Source organism: Arabidopsis thaliana, chromosome 4 (assembly GCF_000001735.4).
Source record: "Arabidopsis thaliana chromosome 4, partial sequence".
NCBI lineage: Eukaryota > Viridiplantae > Streptophyta > Magnoliopsida > Brassicales > Brassicaceae > Arabidopsis > Arabidopsis thaliana.
This window is the reverse complement of record NC_003075.7, coordinates 16,347,676-16,363,902: the sequence shown is the minus strand read 5'-3', so window position 1 is coordinate 16,363,902 and position 16,227 is coordinate 16,347,676. Positions and strand designations below refer to the sequence as shown.

Sequence of the window (16,227 nt, the reverse complement as noted above, 5' to 3'; positions counted from 1 at the left end):
CGTGTCAGTATACATTGCATTGAATAAATTGTGGTATTTCATTTAAGATAATTGTTGACTATCCGATCGTAGCTGTTGAAATATGGTCAGTACGTAGTTTATCAACTATAGTTGAAATAATCTTTATCTAAAAAGTCTAAACCATAGATTCTAAATAGTGTCTCGGGATGTCATCCATTTTCCGGAAAGAAATTACCAACCCACGTTGAAAGATATAACATCAAAACCTGAGTTCTAATCCCATATTGACTGTGAGACACTTCAAAAAGTATATATATATATATATATGTGATCATATGATATTAAAATACAGTATATATTTCCTTGTTTATTTGTTATAATTTCCCACATATGAATATCTTTTTTGTTTTATTTACTGCATTGGACCAATGATTACTTGGTTTTATGAACCACCATATAGACTTTGCAGCTGTGAGACATAATCATGGACTATACAAATTTTGAGAATGCAGCTCTTTGTTTTTGTTTTTTTTACTTCTTTTTATACTTCCTTTGTTTTGAAGCTAATCATGTCCTGATTTTCAATGCATGTGAATTTGTCAACATCCCTTGACTAGTAAAAAACGTATGTGCAGTACTCAATTGTAAAAGTATAATTAGTTTATGATATATATGTACTTTTGGTTTGCTTCGATCAAATCGTCAACAAAGAGAATAATTCAAGTCATGACTTCTTCTAAGAAACTCTTAACACGGCGTATATTCTTTTATATGGGTAAACACATAAGCAATTTGAAGGCTTACTTTAATCTTTTGATGATTGCATGTGGCAAATTAATGAAAGTAGCTTGTAGAAATCTATGGAGATCTGTTTGTTATAGCTTGTAGAAATCTATGGAGATGTGTTTTTGGAGTTCTTTTAGTTTTAAATGAGACACATAATTTTGAAACTCTGGATCATATTCAAACTCAAGATTTATGGCACTATAAAAAAAAAACTATTAAACATTTAAGTTATTTATGTTGTATCATAAAATAAATCTGTAATTTAAAATTTGTTAAATATATTGTACATATATGAACGAAGAGGATGGAGACAGCGATAAACACACCGAATTCTTTCAATGAATGACTATCTGATCTGATTGTTTATTTGTTTAACCATGGAGCAAATATTGCTACATGCAAGTTGCAACGTTAATTAAGGAGACTCGTATGCATAGAGCCATAGATAGAATAGGCAAGTAGCGCGTGGTATGAGACGACGTAAAAAATGTGCATACACAAACGATGCATTTAAATCGCTGTTGATAGTTTGCTTACTATCAGGAGGAAAGAGTTTTTCAAAAACACGAATTCAAACACCGATAAAACAAATGAGGATTAAAATAATGATCCGAAAAGATGATGGACCTATATATACTTCAAACTTTTTTCGACTATTAAGCAAAAAAAAAAAAGACATTCACTTAATTAGTGAAGTAAATCGATCGTAAGAGATAATGTTAAACCATATCGATGAATCGCTAGATTAGAAGTGTTTCCACAGTTTACTCTACTTGTGATTTATCTTAACTTACTTAATTTCTCAGAGAATACTGATAAGCATATGCAGCAGTTCTGTAACAAATTTTGATGTATTGTAATCTTCTCCCCGGTATAACATTTTGACCATACACACATTCTCGTCACTTCAAATTACAATAAAAGAAAAAAAGAAGAGTGGAAGTAAAAAGGGAAGAGACTAGGTCAAAAGAAGAAATATTTAAGATATAAAGGTCACAAAGCCATTGAGAATGATAATAATATTCTATAATTATTGTTGTGGGGACACATTGACCTCTTTGCCCTTTCTCCATGTTGGGTGCAAGCTGTTTTCCTTTCCCATTTTTTCTAAACTTTTTTCATTTGTTTTTACCAATACAAATATATTTTGATTTCTTTTTTTAATAACTGAGTTTTCTTCAATAAAAAAGCATCGATTTTAACACCTATTAATTAAAAATTAAAAATAAAACTACCAAAATTCAAAGCTGACTAAGAATAGTTTCACATTTATTTGATGGGATGGAATGGGAAGGGAATGAATTATTCGGTCCAGAAGAGTATATATTATACCCAAAAGTAAAGACTGTAAATAGATGTGAAGAATTTTTTTTTTCGACCAATTTTTTTTTGGTTAAAAGAACTTATTTTCTTCGTAGCAAGTAATCTCTTTTTCATCTTATCTTTGTTTCAGGAAATAAATAATTTATGGCAAGTCATTATATGGTTCACGAGATGCGTATGGTACCATGATATTGATAACATACCTTAAAGAGGAGAAGACCATTAGAAGAGACAAAAAAAAAAAAAAAAAAAAAAGGACAGAAAACACATTCTCCACAACATATTTATTATTTGAAATTTGTAAAAGAAAACGAATAACTACAAAGATTTTTTGGTCTCCCATTTTGAAAACCTCCCGATTTCCACATACATCCTTTTTCACCTTTCATCAATTATGTAGCTACATGCCCTACTCCAGATTTTCAAATGTTATCATAAAATTATAGTAATGCATGTGGCCGATTATAATTTTTGTATAGTTTGGTATGCAAGTTTTGATATATCATCTTAATTGTTTAATTTTAAACCAGTGTTTTTGCACTAGAGATTCTTTTATTAGATTAACTACTCAAATTTCAGTATTTTTATTTGTTCAGTTTTGATATATCACATTGTTCCCGTTCTTCTGCAAATTATAAAATATTATTTTTAAAAATACAAAATAAGAATAATAAGAAGAATATATTATTTCTTCCTATATATATTAGCATATAGTTGCTCAAGAACAACGGCAAAAATAAAACATATCATATATATAATATATGAACACTTTCAATCGTATATACACAAATATACCTATTTTCTACAGCCAGTAAACTTGTGATTAAAAGTCGATATACATATTGTAGAAATAAAGAGTCATGTTTTTGCTAACATGTTAATATTTGTGCTTAATTTGATATTCTAATACATATGCATGGATGTTAACTTTTTAGTTGAAGTTAGAGAACGGATCTTTTGTTTTAAACAATACATAAACGCATTACGCATACGTATTAATGTAAGATTACATGAACGAGGGGAGTTTAAATGCTTTGATGACGTGAGGCTGAGCGTTAAGAAACGACATCAGCTAAAGCAATTCGTTTTTTTTCTAAGTAGCGAAATGAAATTGAGAATATAAAGGAAAAAGAACGATGAATCTGAATCCCCCAAAGTAGAAAATTCGTGTCACACGTGAAAAAAGTTATAGATTTAAATTCTCTTTTTTTATTGCCAAGAAAATAAATAAATAAAAAGTCCAAAGAGAAAATAAAATTGGAAAAGAAAAAGTGTAAAAGAAGGAGCCAAGATTTTCACACAACCTAAAGTTTTGTTTAAAAAAAAAAAATCAATTTCTCGTGATTCAATCGCATTATCATATAAGCTTTTCCGTGATACAAAAGGGATTTTATAATAGTAAATTGTTAAATTTAATATCTTCAATTTTCGTAATTAATTGACGATTATTTGATGTTATTAAAAGAAAAAAAGAATAGTAACGCTGGATACTTTTTGCCACGTGTCTTAATCCCAGGTGCTCAGAGTGGAAGCAGGTTACTTTGGTTCTGGTGTTGTTACTAATGCTGCACCACATTTTTATCGTCGTCGAACAACACTCACCTATATATGGCGCGTTTACTTCACTTCCTCCTTCTTGTCCTGTGTCTGTCTGTCGCAGTTAATTTATCTACTGGTCAACGAAAGATCTACACTCTGTAGATTTGATTTAAGTTTCGCTGTTTGATTTTTAAAAACATTTATAATTATATGTTGTTATTTTCGACAACTTACATGTTCATGTGTAGTTAGTTATTTGATACGCAATAATATAGTGTAGAGCAGGTTTTGACAAGACTTTAGACAAAAAATCTAAAGCAATAATATAGTGTTACGTTTTCATTTTTGTCTTTCCGTTTTAAAATTTTAATTATTGATTCATCTTTGAAAGCGATTATATTTAAAGACTGACAAAAAAAGCAGCAACAATTGGCTCTTCTCCCAAAAGTCAAAGCTAAAAACGCTAAATCTTTCACTTTCGATCATAAACACAACAGTCTCATTCAAATATTAAAACATTGTGACATCTCATTTCTTAAATTTTGTATTATCCACCATTCTGGACGAAAAAAATGTAGTTATCAAATAGCACGGATTTAAATGCGTTTTTTTCTTTCCTAAACTACAGGAGTAAAAGAATATGTATGTAATTATTATTTCCTTCAGCAAAGCAGATTTTAGAACATACTACTACTCATAATATAAAACATTAATAAAATATGAATAACGCCGGAGATTACGGCCCAAAGATTGGGCAAGCCTCAAAATTTACGCAATATTATTATTATTATTTCTAATTCTCTCCTTCGTCACATCCCATGCAGTCAAATGTCATGAATACCCTTTACCCATTAACTCTATCAAGCCATGGCACGTAAGGGCATTCGCGACATTTCGTATATGCAAACGGGTAAAGCTTAATACAACAAAGATTGTTCTCAAAGTTTAAAAAAACAGTAAATATCATATAAACGAAATCGAGCTTTCGATTATGGAGTGGCTACGATTGCCCATGGCAGATGCAAAATCGGCTTCTTCTTCTCATTCTCTTCAGCTCCTCTCATCTTCTTCAATGGAGGTTGTTGCTGCGGGGACGACGACGACGTTGGTGGGTTGCACGAACTCGCTGACCACGAATCGTTTGAGCTTTCGTCGCTATTGAAAGGGTTTGCATCAATCACGCAGCTTGGACTGTTCAACGATGATGATGAATCGTGACTCTTGCGTTTCTTGGAAGATTGGATTTGGATCTGTAAACCGATGCGGTCCACTGGTAGTTGGAGGATTAGATCGTAGCAAGTTTTCACCTTTTCCTGTTAATGCACGAGAGTTGTTTGAGAAAATGACTGAGTGAAAACAAGTAGAGAGATGATTAGAGAAGCTAACCTTGGTTAAGTTAAGGACACCGAGGAGATTAGTTTGGTATGAAAGAGGGTCAAAGGGATCAACTTGCTCTATAATTCGCATCATGGTAGCTGCGGCAACTACTGATGGGAGGTACCCGACAAATCTTGAATCTGACAAAGACAATTGAGGAAGATAAGACAAGAATGTAAGATGATTACTCAGATTCAGCAGATGGTAAAACGAAATGGAGTGGCTTTTTTCTTTTTGTCGTTTACGAACCGGAGATTACAGAGAGGAGGAGACGGTGGCATTTGTTGAGGAAATCCCAGTGAGCATTGTTCTTAAGTCCCAATCTCCTGATAATGTGGTCTACGAACGAAATTGGAGTAATGAGATGCATCTTCCACTCGAGAGTAGACAGAATCAGTAGCTCCATTCTCTGTATGGTTTTTGCTTCAAACACATACTTTGTCTCCTCCACCTGCAAACCCCCAAAAAAACAGAGAGATGAGAACAGAGGGATAAAAGACTTAAACTTTAAGGAAATTTATTGCAAGTATCATCATTTACTTGAAAGTCTAGAAGAAGAGGGACTTGGGTTTCTTCGACTTTAGCAGCTAATGAGAGACACGCGACAGAAACGAGCTGAAGCATCCATGGTTTGTCTCTCTGTAAGCTGTAGCTACAGATGAACTTATCGAGATAAGTTATGGCTAAAACAGCTGCTAAAGTAGAGAAGCCATAATGAGCGTTGACTCTCAGAATCCAACCAACAGCTTCTTTTCGATCCGTGGAAAGATAAACATCATCGAGACAGCTGAGTCCTTGTTCTTCTTCTTTGGAGAAGAGTGTAACCAGATCTTCATCTTCCCAGAACAAATCTTGTTGCAAAACAACGAATGGAGAAGAAGAAGAAGACAAGGAAGAGTTTTCTTCAACTTCTTCTCCTTCATCGTCCCATTTCTCTTCTTCGCAGTAGAGAGCATCAAGAAGAAACGAATTGCTCTGTTCTTCTCTACTTTCTTCCTCCTTCCGAATCGCCATTGTGGGGGACTAAACTCAAGAATGAGAAGAAAGATAAGATCTTTCTCTTCTCTTCTATATTGTTGTTGATTTAGTTATTGGGTTTTGGCTCAGAGCATTACACGGAAGAAGATAAGATGATAGAGAGAAAATCTCTCGGAGAGAGACTCATCTTTCCTCTCTATGGAAACGTGCAGTGGTTAGCTTAGCAGGGGAGAGCTACAAAAGAGAGACTAGAGAGAGAAAGAGAGAGGAAAAAGCTGGAAGTGGGTTTCGGAGAGTGATAAGAAGAGAGATTGATTTATGAGAGAAGGCCGAGAGATGGTTTTTACGTTTGTCTTTTACTAATATATTATTTGTTTTTCTTGTTGTGATTATTTAATGTGGAATTTCTTTTTCTTTATTTTTTATTAAATGTGTGATTTCTTTTGCTGTTTCCCGCTTTACCCACTTTTTACTCATTTGGAGTAGAGATCGAGAAACCAAAGTGCAGTAAAATCTGTCGGCTAAATTCTACTACTTTTGGGCTATTTGTCAACAATAATGTTTTTGTTAGAACCTAAAGATATTGCTATACATTGACCAAATAACCTTTTTCTAATTGCATCTGATCACAAGTGCGATGATTATACGCCGATAAGTTCCGTTTCTTAAAGTTAAAGACAGAACCAAAACCTTTTTTTGTTTTTAACATAATTTTAACTCAAGAGGATGATGAACACACAAAACCAAGGATTTAGAGTAATAATTCAATATAATCTGCGATCTGGTTAAACATGAAAAGATCCAAACTTCTCAATAAGTTTCACTGACCAACTCAAAAATTAACCATCACGCTAGCAATAGCACAAGGAAGATGATATAAAAAAAACAAAACAAAGAAATTCGTCTGCCAAATTCTAGAAAACACCATAACTATAATCTATACATCATGACCACTTCCCGTCAAATTCTAAACGCCAAACGCTCTAGTATGGAGGAGGTGGGTATTGTCCTGGATATGGACCTGGAAACAAGAAGAAAAAAGATCAACCACCACTGACTATAGTTAGAGACAAGCAAATGCGATCAATTGCAGCATAGAACAGGAAAGAAAGGAAGGTACCTTGTGGGTAATATGATGGTTGCGGAGGGTATGGTTGAGGAGGGTAAGCTGAGGATGGCGGAGGAGGTGGGTAAGCTGAAGGGATCGGAGGGTAGCCCGAGGTTGAGGGAGGTGGATAGGCAGATGGCTGAGGAGGATACCCTGAAGCTGGAGGGTATCCTGATGGCTGAGGGTATTGTTGTACTTGTGGGTATAGAGATGGTCCAGAGTATGGTGGTGCTGTTGAATACGGAGATGCAGAAGGCGGTGCTGAGTATTGAGGTACGTGAGGTGCATACGGTGCTGATGGCGCAGACCCGTAATTATGTTTCTGCATACAAGAGTGGATTGTGTGTTTAGCCTTTTGTTTATAATGGAACATGTTAACCAATGTTGCTAATTGAGGCTCGACTTACCTTTGCTCCCGCATAATGCAGTAGGAGTTGTACTTCTCCAGCGAATCTACAAGACAGAAAGGTTGATGTTTTTCACAAGGCTTTTAATCAAAAAAGTAATCTTTTACAAGGAGCAATCGCTGAGGACAAGCTACCAAAATCTTGGCACATTGTAACCGATTTTCCAGGAATTTAAGAAAACAAAACACATAGCCATGGATTAAAAAACACATAACTTTCTCTTTTTCAAAAACAAAAATGGAATACCTCAAGAGACCAGTTTTAAGAAATTCTAATTTGATGCTACAATGTTTAAACGCAACTTCACATCTCTTTACTGAGGTAACCTAACAACAGACAATAGAAGCTCCATTTATGTCAAAATGTCTAGTTATCTTTCATAAGTTCCAGAGAAACCTAATCAAAATGCTACATCAATTGTGAGTGTGCTCAATGTAGAAACAGAACATTCGAACAAGTAGTTCACACAGATTAACAATTTAGGACACAAAAACACACATAACGACTCTGATCAGTGAGCAAAACCATGTCAGCACTGTAAGTAAATGACAAGAACAAAGCAAAGCAAAGCAAAGCAACTGGCGAAACTATATATTCAAGCACTATATAGTAGAAACCACATCAAAAAGTTGCACCAAAATCAGCTAGACAAATGTGAACCATGCAATAATCGAGATTACCAAACATGATACTTAATGGAAAAGGAACAAAAACTAGTAAAGCCAATGTAATTACCTCCCAGTTTTACTCTGCAAAGTCCAGGTACAGTCGTCGTATTCCTGAGAAAGAACTTTCTGCAATTGAATCCTAATAACAACCAAACAACAAAAGACTCAATTCCAAATCCAAAGCGGGTATTAAAAAGCATAACAAGGCAATGATAAGAAGTGACACATACGTTGCATTGCCAATGAAGTCATCAGTGGAGAGAGTGTTGCTATTCCAGACAGCAACCTTAAGATCCCTAAGCCCTTCAATCAAAGTGAAGATAAACTTCTCTTGGAAAACAGCGTTCTTTCCACCATCTGAAAAAACAAACCCATCAATCAAATTCATTGAAAGATCTTAACTTTGTTCAATTTTTTCTGGATCTGAACAAATTATGAATAAAAGAGGTGGTATTAAAAATAACCTGTGCAGGTTCTGGTACGGTGACTTCTGCCACCATACTCAAGGACGACGTATGGATCTTGTCTTGAAAACCATTCCGTGTCTTTCAATTTCTGGCACCCAACAACTGACAAATCAAAAGAATCCCAGAAATTTTAAAAGTTAACATTTCAACGGATCATAGATAAGGTTGAAGAACATAATAGAATTGGGGATGTGAGAAAGGTACGAACCAGTGACCTCGAGAATCTGGCCTTGTATACCCGCCATCATCGACATGAATTTGGAAGAAAACAATCGAGATTGAGAAAAAGAAGGTAATGATGAAGATGATGAATTCAGAGAGATAATTCCGTGACGTGAGACTTTAAATAAAAATAAAATGGCGACTTTGATTGATGATGAAATAACGCAGAACTTGCTTTCAAGAACCAGACGCGTCTCGTAAGGCGTTGACCGTAATTTTGACTTTTCATTAGATTTAGGTACGCGTTTTTTAAATATTATTATTTCCTTAACTATTAAAGTCTAGATGTTGATAATCTTTGATTCATAAAATCAAAATTTTTACAAACAATTACAAGCACAACCACACAATAGTGATAATTCTATGGCATGTCACCATTAAAGATAGATTCACGACAATCAATAAGTAAATAAATATAGATATAGCTTCGCTTTGTTATTTGCTAGACACCACTTATTATCTTGTGGATGATATTATAAGGTGTGGCTGAAGAACGGAGACCAAAATAAAGGGAGTGTCTTTCTTATGTATTTACTAGGATGCGTCCAATGGCATGATGGTTATAGATTACAGTGTAGCTGTTGCAATCATCTTGGTTCCTTTGAAAGTTCTAATATCATCAGATGACAGACAAAAAAAAAAAAAGTTTCCCCTTGGAACAAGTCATCCAAATATAAAGGCAGTAACCTGGAAATAGCTTTCTTTGTTCGTATAATTTTTGTTCAACGTCGCGCCATTTCAAAAAATTGTCGACCAAGAGAAAATGGACCATAAATCCGATATGTTGTTTTCTTGATACAGTTCTATTGCTTGGTCCAATAAAAATCGAAACCAACTTGTCTATTGCTTGGTACTTCGATTTCTCATTCTATTTCTCAAAATCAGCAAGTAAATGATTCTCAACTCTTACAAGTCTAGATGAAATTTAGCTACCTATTGCAACCTCTCTTGTTATAAGCCAATCCAAGTTTATATAGTAACTCAATTTCTCAAGTAATATATGAACACTAAGAGTCCCTTAAACTGAATATCTTGTACCTCATATTATTTCCTTCTCCTTTGAGGAAATCCTAGCCCTACATTCCCAGTGTTGCCCACTGCTTGTATCGGTTCAACCAAACCTTTTGTATTCTTCCCTAGCGTCTCACCCTGCATTAGCATTTCCCCAGTAATCATAAATTACGGTGACACCAAATAACATCACAACTCACAAGTGATAAGATCCACAAGTTACCTCCTTCCAACCCATGTTTCCCATTATCCTCCTTGCATAACTTCCAGATCCAAATGATAGCTCCAATGCTTCTGCTACAGTATCCTCTTCAGAACCAGTGTCGGGAACTGAATGCTCGTCCGTGTTATGGTCCACTGTTGTTCCTTTTTGACCTGGTCCAACACCATATCCACCATGCAAATTTCTTCTCTCAGCGGCTCTATCTCTGTATGAACAGCTTCTCTGCTGATAAACAACAAGGAGCAACAATGAAAATACTAGCTTACTAGGGTTCTAATAACACTAAACTATGCCTTCGAAATACTCTTAACAGATTTAAGTTTCTCACTGAATTTCCCCATACACAGAGCTTTAGAAAAATGTCTCCTGCTAGATATTGTGCAGAAGTTCAAGCAGCAGGATGTTTACATCCTTCACAAACATTCTGAAACATAAAATACAAGAATCCAGCCATGAAGGTGAGGTCCGAGTACCTCTTCAATCATGTTGACTTCATCTCGTGGCTTCACTGTGAGTTTGCAGTCAGTTTTTGGTTTCACCTTCTTAGCTTCGCGTTTTGTCTCTTGCTAGATATTTGGCAAAAATTCAAGAAGCAGGGTGTTAATATCCTTCACAAACAGTTTGAAACAAAAAATAGAAGAATTCAGCCATGAAGATGGATTTGCAGTACCTCTTCAAACATGTCGACTTCACAAGGCTTCACCGTAAGTTTGCAGTCAGCTTTTGGTTTTACCTTCTTAGCTTTGCGTTTTGTCTTCTGCTAGATATTTGACAGAATCTCAAGAGGTGTTTACATCCTTCACAAACATTTTCAAACATAAAATACAAGAATTCAGCCATGAAGGTGGATTTGGAGTACCTCTTCAATCATGTCTACTTCACTAGGCTTCACTGTAAGTTTGCTGGCCCTTTTTGGTTTCCCCTTCTTGGCTTTGCGTTTTGTATCAGGATTTTGCCATTCAGTTGAAATATCAGGGAATTCCCAATCTTTTGTTGGGTTGGAGGCGTCATATACTGACAAGGATGCAAGGTATTTGGCACTAGGATTTCGAAGTTTATAGACCTGACCTGGAATAAATCATTTGAAAATCAAATTCGTTTTCTACGTTTCCCCATATAACAGAGCACACCAGGTTAACAAAAATCGATTGCAGCAACACAATATTTATTCACATTTCACAGGAACAAGGCTCGGTTAGAAGGAAAATGGTAAACCTGTCCTAACTCGCACTAGGTGAAGCCGAGCTTCACAAATTGGGGCAGTTTTTAAAAGTGTGCCACCAGAAACCACAGATGGATGAAGGTTCGCCGACTGTCTGACCAGCCTCCCTACTAACCTAGCCACCTGTTCATTGTCAGCTTCTCTGGTTTCACATACAAGTTTCCAATCCCACAAATCAACAGACGGGATCTCAGGCAGGGTCTTCCCAGGGGATTCGATGACTTGACCATATTGTGCTAGCCATCTTTCTTCCTCGCTTGAAGGAGCAGCTAGAAATGAAACAGTGAGCATGAAAGCTATGAATATGAGCCGAAGAAAACACATCATCGAAGTAATAAGATCCCCCTAAACAGCACTACGGGGGTTAGTTAATTATTTCAAATTTTAAGATCAGCTTACGAGAGAAAAATACTATCCACCATGAGGAATAAGGATTTATTTAGCTTCATATATCAAAAACCATGACCAAGAAAGCTGATATGGAGCGGAAATAAAGCAAATGAAAAGAACAGAAGAGATAAAAACCTTCACCAAAGTTCTCTTCTTGTGGATCAAAATCTTCTTCAGGAATCCATTCTCCCTCTTCAAGTTCCTCAGCATCATCATCTCCTGGAGAACAAACACAATTTGTAGCTTCTCTCCTTAAATTCCAAACTTGAAGAGCAAATTCATTCCAACGTATGCAATATAAAATTCTAATAAGCATTATCCCAGGCAAAGACCATTAGCTGACAACATCTGACAATCCTGATTATTTTCCCCAGAAGCCCTCTCATAGCTGGAAGCACTGGGATGTTGATTATAACCATCCAGATAAAGTTCAATTAGTGTATCTTCCACCCTGATAAAAAAGTTTCATAAACCATTTGATGAAAAAACATATATTAATCTCCATGATCTACTAAAGGATATAACCACCAACCATGAGGAAGGTCGTTGACGATGTTCAGGTTCCTGGTCATTTGGGCACCCTGTTGACTCTTTCGAGCAAATAACGTGTCTATCAGTATCAGTTAAATATTATAGATGCTACTCAATAATCCACCGGAACACTAGATGAAAATTTACCTGAAGGAGTTTCTCCAGGATTACTCAGAGAAACTTCACATCCATTTTCAACATTCTCAGCCTGAGAAAATGCACATTTTCTGCCTAAGTCATCTTCAGATGGCTCATAGGTGACAATATCTCCAGGAGGGTTCACCGAAGACTCGTCGTATTCCAAGGGAACATATTCGCCATTTTCATGCTTGTAGTAACGACCATCCTTGCTACAATAATACCAACCAGCATTTGGGTCATGGTAAAACCCACTACTGCAATTCACAAATCGAAACAAAAGTTAGCATGCAAAAATGAATAGAGTCCTTAGTTCAATGGAATTAAGCATCAATCTCAATAAAGTCTCTGCCTTTTTCATCACTCTTTATAGTTAAAAACGATAAATAGCAGATAAAGCTTTTAACACTAAGACAATCAAACCTAAACACAATGGACAATTTCTGCTTATATTCAATCAAAACTAAAGCAAACTAAGGAAATTAGGCTATAGAATCGATAGATTTGGGAAGAGACGTAGCCTGTGATGGATATATAGCTGCGTATCGCTGTCCCAAACGTAGGAGTCTTCTTCCTTGGGTTCCTGCAACTCTTTATCGTCGTCGGGCATGAGGATTGATTGCTGGAATCTCAACGAAACAACCAAAGATTGCAACCAAAGATTGCTGAAACTAGATCCTGGACAATCAAATTGAGCAAAAGATCATTACTTTGACGATGATGATTCAATCAATAATCGCTTTTCAAATTTTGGTTTCAAAAACTGGAATCTACAGTTCTGTTGAAGAGAAACGAGGAGGAGGGTAACTCGGAAAACCATCTCTCGTTTCCGAATCCAATTTACGGTTTACTGTTAAAAAACCGGAGTGTTACGGTTTAGGCCCAGTAAGGTTTAGGCCCATCAAGTAGAAACCCAAGTCAATGACAGAAGCTTTTATTAGTGAAGTCTTTCTAACTGTATTGTTTTCTCATTCACCATCTCATGTTATCGTCAAAGGGAATGTGATTGCAAGAAGTTATTACCAGAATCATACACTGAATATAAGAATCAATGAAGCTAAGTCCTAATTCCTAACAAATTATTGTTGTTGAAAGAGAAAAAAACAATAGAAGATAACTCAAAGAAGTATGTAGAGAGAAAGAGTGAGAAAAGGGAAGAAGAATGACGAATGCAATGACGTGAGATTCAACTCCTACCAAAATTCCTATCAACTGTTTTTGTTGTAATTAGACATGTCATTGTCATTGCTGACAAAATAAGGAAGACAAAACAAATCCGACTTGGAGATAAGCCCGTTTAGATTTATTCAACTCCTATCATAAGGATATCAAATTTTTCCCATATCATCAACTTTAGAAAGTTTCTCAAATATCTGCAACGATTGATCTCTTTACTTCTTTAAAAAACATTAGGTTATGGGTCCGTTTTGTGATTGTAAAAGCGACACGTGATTGATTAGCAACATTTAAATCCATATCTTGTTGAACAAAACGGTGCAGTTTCGGACTTTCGTTACCATATATTGTAGTTGTTTTGTTATACTGTATATATAAAGCAAGCGTTATCTCCCAAACTTCACTCTCTTACCTTGCCTCTTGCTTCAACCTCCTAAGCACATTCTTATCTCTTTCTGAAACGAGTTCCCAAATTAGCTCTACAAAAACCAGGATCTTGATTTCTCATCAGTTAAACATGGGAACTCCTGTCGAAGTCTCTAAGCTCCATTTCTTGCTCTTCCCTTTCATGGCTCATGGCCATATGATACCAACTCTAGACATGGCTAAGCTCTTTGCCACCAAAGGAGCTAAATCCACTATCCTCACTACACCTCTCAATGCCAAGCTCTTCTTCGAGAAACCCATCAAATCATTCAACCAAGACAACCCGGGACTCGAAGACATCACCATCCAGATCCTTAATTTCCCTTGCACAGAGCTTGGTTTGCCTGATGGCTGTGAGAATACTGATTTCATCTTCTCCACACCTGACCTAAACGTAGGTGACTTGAGTCAAAAGTTTTTACTCGCAATGAAATATTTCGAAGAGCCACTAGAGGAGCTCCTCGTGACAATGAGACCAGACTGTCTTGTCGGTAACATGTTCTTCCCTTGGTCCACTAAAGTTGCTGAGAAGTTCGGAGTACCGAGACTTGTGTTCCACGGCACAGGCTACTTCTCTTTATGTGCTTCTCATTGCATAAGGCTCCCTAAGAATGTGGCAACAAGTTCTGAGCCCTTTGTGATTCCTGATCTCCCGGGAGACATTTTGATTACAGAGGAACAGGTCATGGAGACAGAAGAAGAGTCTGTAATGGGGAGGTTTATGAAGGCAATAAGAGACTCAGAGAGAGATAGCTTTGGCGTGTTGGTGAACAGCTTCTACGAGCTTGAACAGGCTTACTCAGATTATTTCAAGAGCTTTGTGGCGAAAAGAGCGTGGCATATCGGTCCGCTTTCCTTAGGAAATAGAAAGTTCGAGGAGAAAGCAGAAAGAGGCAAAAAGGCAAGCATTGATGAGCATGAATGTTTGAAATGGCTCGACTCCAAGAAATGTGATTCAGTGATTTACATGGCCTTTGGAACCATGTCTAGCTTTAAAAACGAGCAGCTGATAGAGATTGCAGCTGGTTTAGATATGTCAGGACATGATTTTGTCTGGGTGGTTAACAGAAAAGGCAGCCAAGGTACCATAGACATCACTCTCTTTGCAGCAAAATCCTCTGTTTTTGTTTTAGAGAAAAACCAATGATCTAATTAGGATTCTACTGTTTCAAACTCTAACTTTTGCGTTTGCATTACATATAAATAGTTGAGAAGGAAGATTGGTTACCAGAGGGGTTTGAAGAGAAGACCAAGGGAAAAGGATTGATAATCCGAGGGTGGGCGCCACAAGTGCTGATACTTGAGCACAAAGCAATTGGCGGATTTTTGACGCATTGTGGATGGAACTCGTTATTAGAAGGGGTGGCAGCGGGCCTGCCAATGGTGACATGGCCCGTGGGAGCCGAGCAGTTCTACAACGAGAAATTGGTGACACAAGTGTTGAAAACAGGAGTGAGTGTGGGAGTGAAGAAGATGATGCAAGTAGTTGGAGACTTCATTAGCAGAGAGAAAGTGGAGGGAGCGGTGAGGGAAGTGATGGTTGGAGAAGAGAGGAGGAAACGGGCCAAGGAGTTAGCAGAAATGGCGAAAAATGCGGTGAAAGAAGGAGGATCTTCAGATCTAGAGGTAGATAGGTTGATGGAAGAGCTTACGTTAGTTAAACTGCAAAAAGAGAAGGTATAAAGAAGTTGAATGTATTGCAAGTTATGGAACAATAATGTTTTTGTAATTCTGATGGTTTGAGTTACAACAGTAAAAGATTGTATTTGTTCATTCAAATTTACAATGGATGATCTTTTAGTTTGTAGTATTGGTAAGTGAATGTGAAGTTAGGTTCTTGAGCCATCAGGACGCAAACCCAACATTAGTTCCGTTTAGATTTGTTCGTTCTGTTAAAAGAAAGAACAAAAACCATAAAAGTCTACTAAGATTTGGTACACACCAATATCAAATACCTAACCTTTAATTCTTTCTAAAAAGTAAAATAATTTTAAAAGAAATTTAAATTACAAGACATTTTATTTGATTAGCATCGTCAAACTATTTCTAGAAGAAACATATCTGTTGGGTGACTCCATGATATTATATAACATCACTTTTATGCTTATCGACTTCAGTTTTTCTTCTAACAACTTGTCTTATTTATGTATTACAACTCCATTAAGAGTTTTTTTGGTTTGTTCTTTCGATCAGTCACATCGATATATACGGCTAAAAATTCATCTTTTTAAAAGTCCAAAAGGCGAATGGCTATATACGTTCTTCTAAGTCCTG

General features: G+C 36.2%; 5 protein-coding genes across 14 annotated transcripts; 1 reads left to right on the top strand and 4 right to left on the bottom strand.

The window, feature by feature from the left end:
* Positions 1-4,337: 4,337 nt before the first annotated feature.
* CYCD3;1 (CYCLIN D3;1) lies at positions 4,338-6,482 on the bottom strand. Its single transcript, NM_119579.3, has 4 exons — positions 5,527-6,482; positions 5,236-5,437; positions 4,996-5,126; positions 4,338-4,922 (listed from the first exon to the last, which is right to left on the bottom strand). The coding sequence occupies exons 1-4, from the start codon at positions 5,998-6,000 to the stop codon at positions 4,599-4,601; spliced, it is 1,131 nt and encodes a 376-aa protein (NP_195142.1). The 5' UTR covers positions 6,001-6,482; the 3' UTR covers positions 4,338-4,598.
* AT4G34150 (Calcium-dependent lipid-binding (CaLB domain) family protein) lies at positions 6,443-9,046 on the bottom strand. Its single transcript, NM_119578.4, has 7 exons — positions 8,823-9,046; positions 8,612-8,716; positions 8,378-8,504; positions 8,215-8,286; positions 7,480-7,525; positions 7,085-7,394; positions 6,443-6,985 (listed from the first exon to the last, which is right to left on the bottom strand). The coding sequence occupies exons 1-7, from the start codon at positions 8,866-8,868 to the stop codon at positions 6,948-6,950; spliced, it is 744 nt and encodes a 247-aa protein (NP_567956.1). The 5' UTR covers positions 8,869-9,046; the 3' UTR covers positions 6,443-6,947.
* A 422-nt stretch (positions 9,047-9,468) lies between these two features.
* On the bottom strand, positions 9,469-13,441 carry AT4G34140 (D111/G-patch domain-containing protein). Of its 10 annotated transcripts, none has more exons than NM_001342256.1 (11): positions 12,873-13,441; positions 12,361-12,608; positions 12,215-12,272; positions 12,015-12,133; positions 11,818-11,901; positions 11,286-11,561; positions 10,930-11,138; positions 10,741-10,827; positions 10,544-10,636; positions 10,071-10,292; positions 9,469-9,985 (listed from the first exon to the last, which is right to left on the bottom strand). In NM_001342256.1, the coding sequence occupies exons 1-11, from the start codon at positions 12,959-12,961 to the stop codon at positions 9,881-9,883; spliced, it is 1,590 nt and encodes a 529-aa protein (NP_001320132.1). In that variant the 5' UTR covers positions 12,962-13,441; the 3' UTR covers positions 9,469-9,880. The 10 variants fall into 10 exon arrangements, with proteins under 10 accessions (NP_001320132.1, NP_001329510.1, NP_001329508.1 ...); NM_119577.6 differs by having other exon boundaries at positions 9,601-9,985; positions 10,071-10,295; positions 12,873-13,427; NM_001203980.1 differs by having other exon boundaries at positions 9,662-9,985; positions 10,741-10,830; positions 12,873-13,123.
* A 258-nt stretch (positions 13,442-13,699) lies between these two features.
* Positions 13,700-15,906, top strand: UGT73B1 (UDP-glucosyl transferase 73B1). The gene is made up of 2 exons (NM_119576.4): positions 13,700-15,035; positions 15,161-15,906. Exons 1-2 carry the CDS (start codon positions 14,045-14,047, stop codon positions 15,634-15,636), a joined length of 1,467 nt encoding a protein of 488 aa, NP_567955.1. The 5' UTR covers positions 13,700-14,044; the 3' UTR covers positions 15,637-15,906.
* Positions 14,785-15,799, bottom strand: AT4G34139 (uncharacterized protein; the record flags this gene model as incomplete). Its single annotated transcript, NM_001342254.1, has 4 exons — positions 14,785-15,071; positions 15,182-15,365; positions 15,402-15,615; positions 15,738-15,799. 4 exons carry the CDS (start codon positions 15,797-15,799, stop codon positions 14,917-14,919), a joined length of 615 nt encoding a protein of 204 aa, NP_001328546.1. The 3' UTR covers positions 14,785-14,916.
* Positions 15,907-16,227: the final 321 nt, after the last annotated feature.

Bases quoted from the DNA above. Each gene is read 5' to 3' on its own strand.
- AT4G34150 (NM_119578.4), bottom strand. From the start codon at position 8,868: ATGTCGATGATGGCGGGTATACAAGGCCAGATTCTCGAGGTCACTG. The intron at 7,526-8,214 runs GTAATTACATTG...TCTGTCTTGTAG, and splicing joins TTGCAGAGTAAAACTGGGAG to ATTCGCTGGAGAAGTACAAC. The intron at 6,986-7,084 runs GTACCTTCCTTT...TCTTGTTTCCAG, and splicing joins ACCATCATATTACCCACAAG to GTCCATATCCAGGACAATAC.
- AT4G34140 (NM_119577.6), bottom strand. From the start codon at position 12,961: ATGCCCGACGACGATAAAGAGTTGCAGGAACCCAAGGAAGAAGACTCC. The intron at 11,902-12,014 runs GTCTTTGCCTGG...TTTGTTCTCCAG, and splicing joins TCAGATGTTGTCAGCTAATG to GAGATGATGATGCTGAGGAA. The intron at 11,562-11,817 runs GTTTTTATCTCT...TTTCATTTCTAG, and splicing joins AGAAGAGAACTTTGGTGAAG to CTGCTCCTTCAAGCGAGGAA.
- UGT73B1 (NM_119576.4), top strand. From the start codon at position 14,045: ATGGGAACTCCTGTCGAAGTCTCTAAGCTCCATTTCTTGCTCTTCCCT. The intron at 15,036-15,160 runs GTACCATAGACA...ACATATAAATAG, and splicing joins TAACAGAAAAGGCAGCCAAG to TTGAGAAGGAAGATTGGTTA.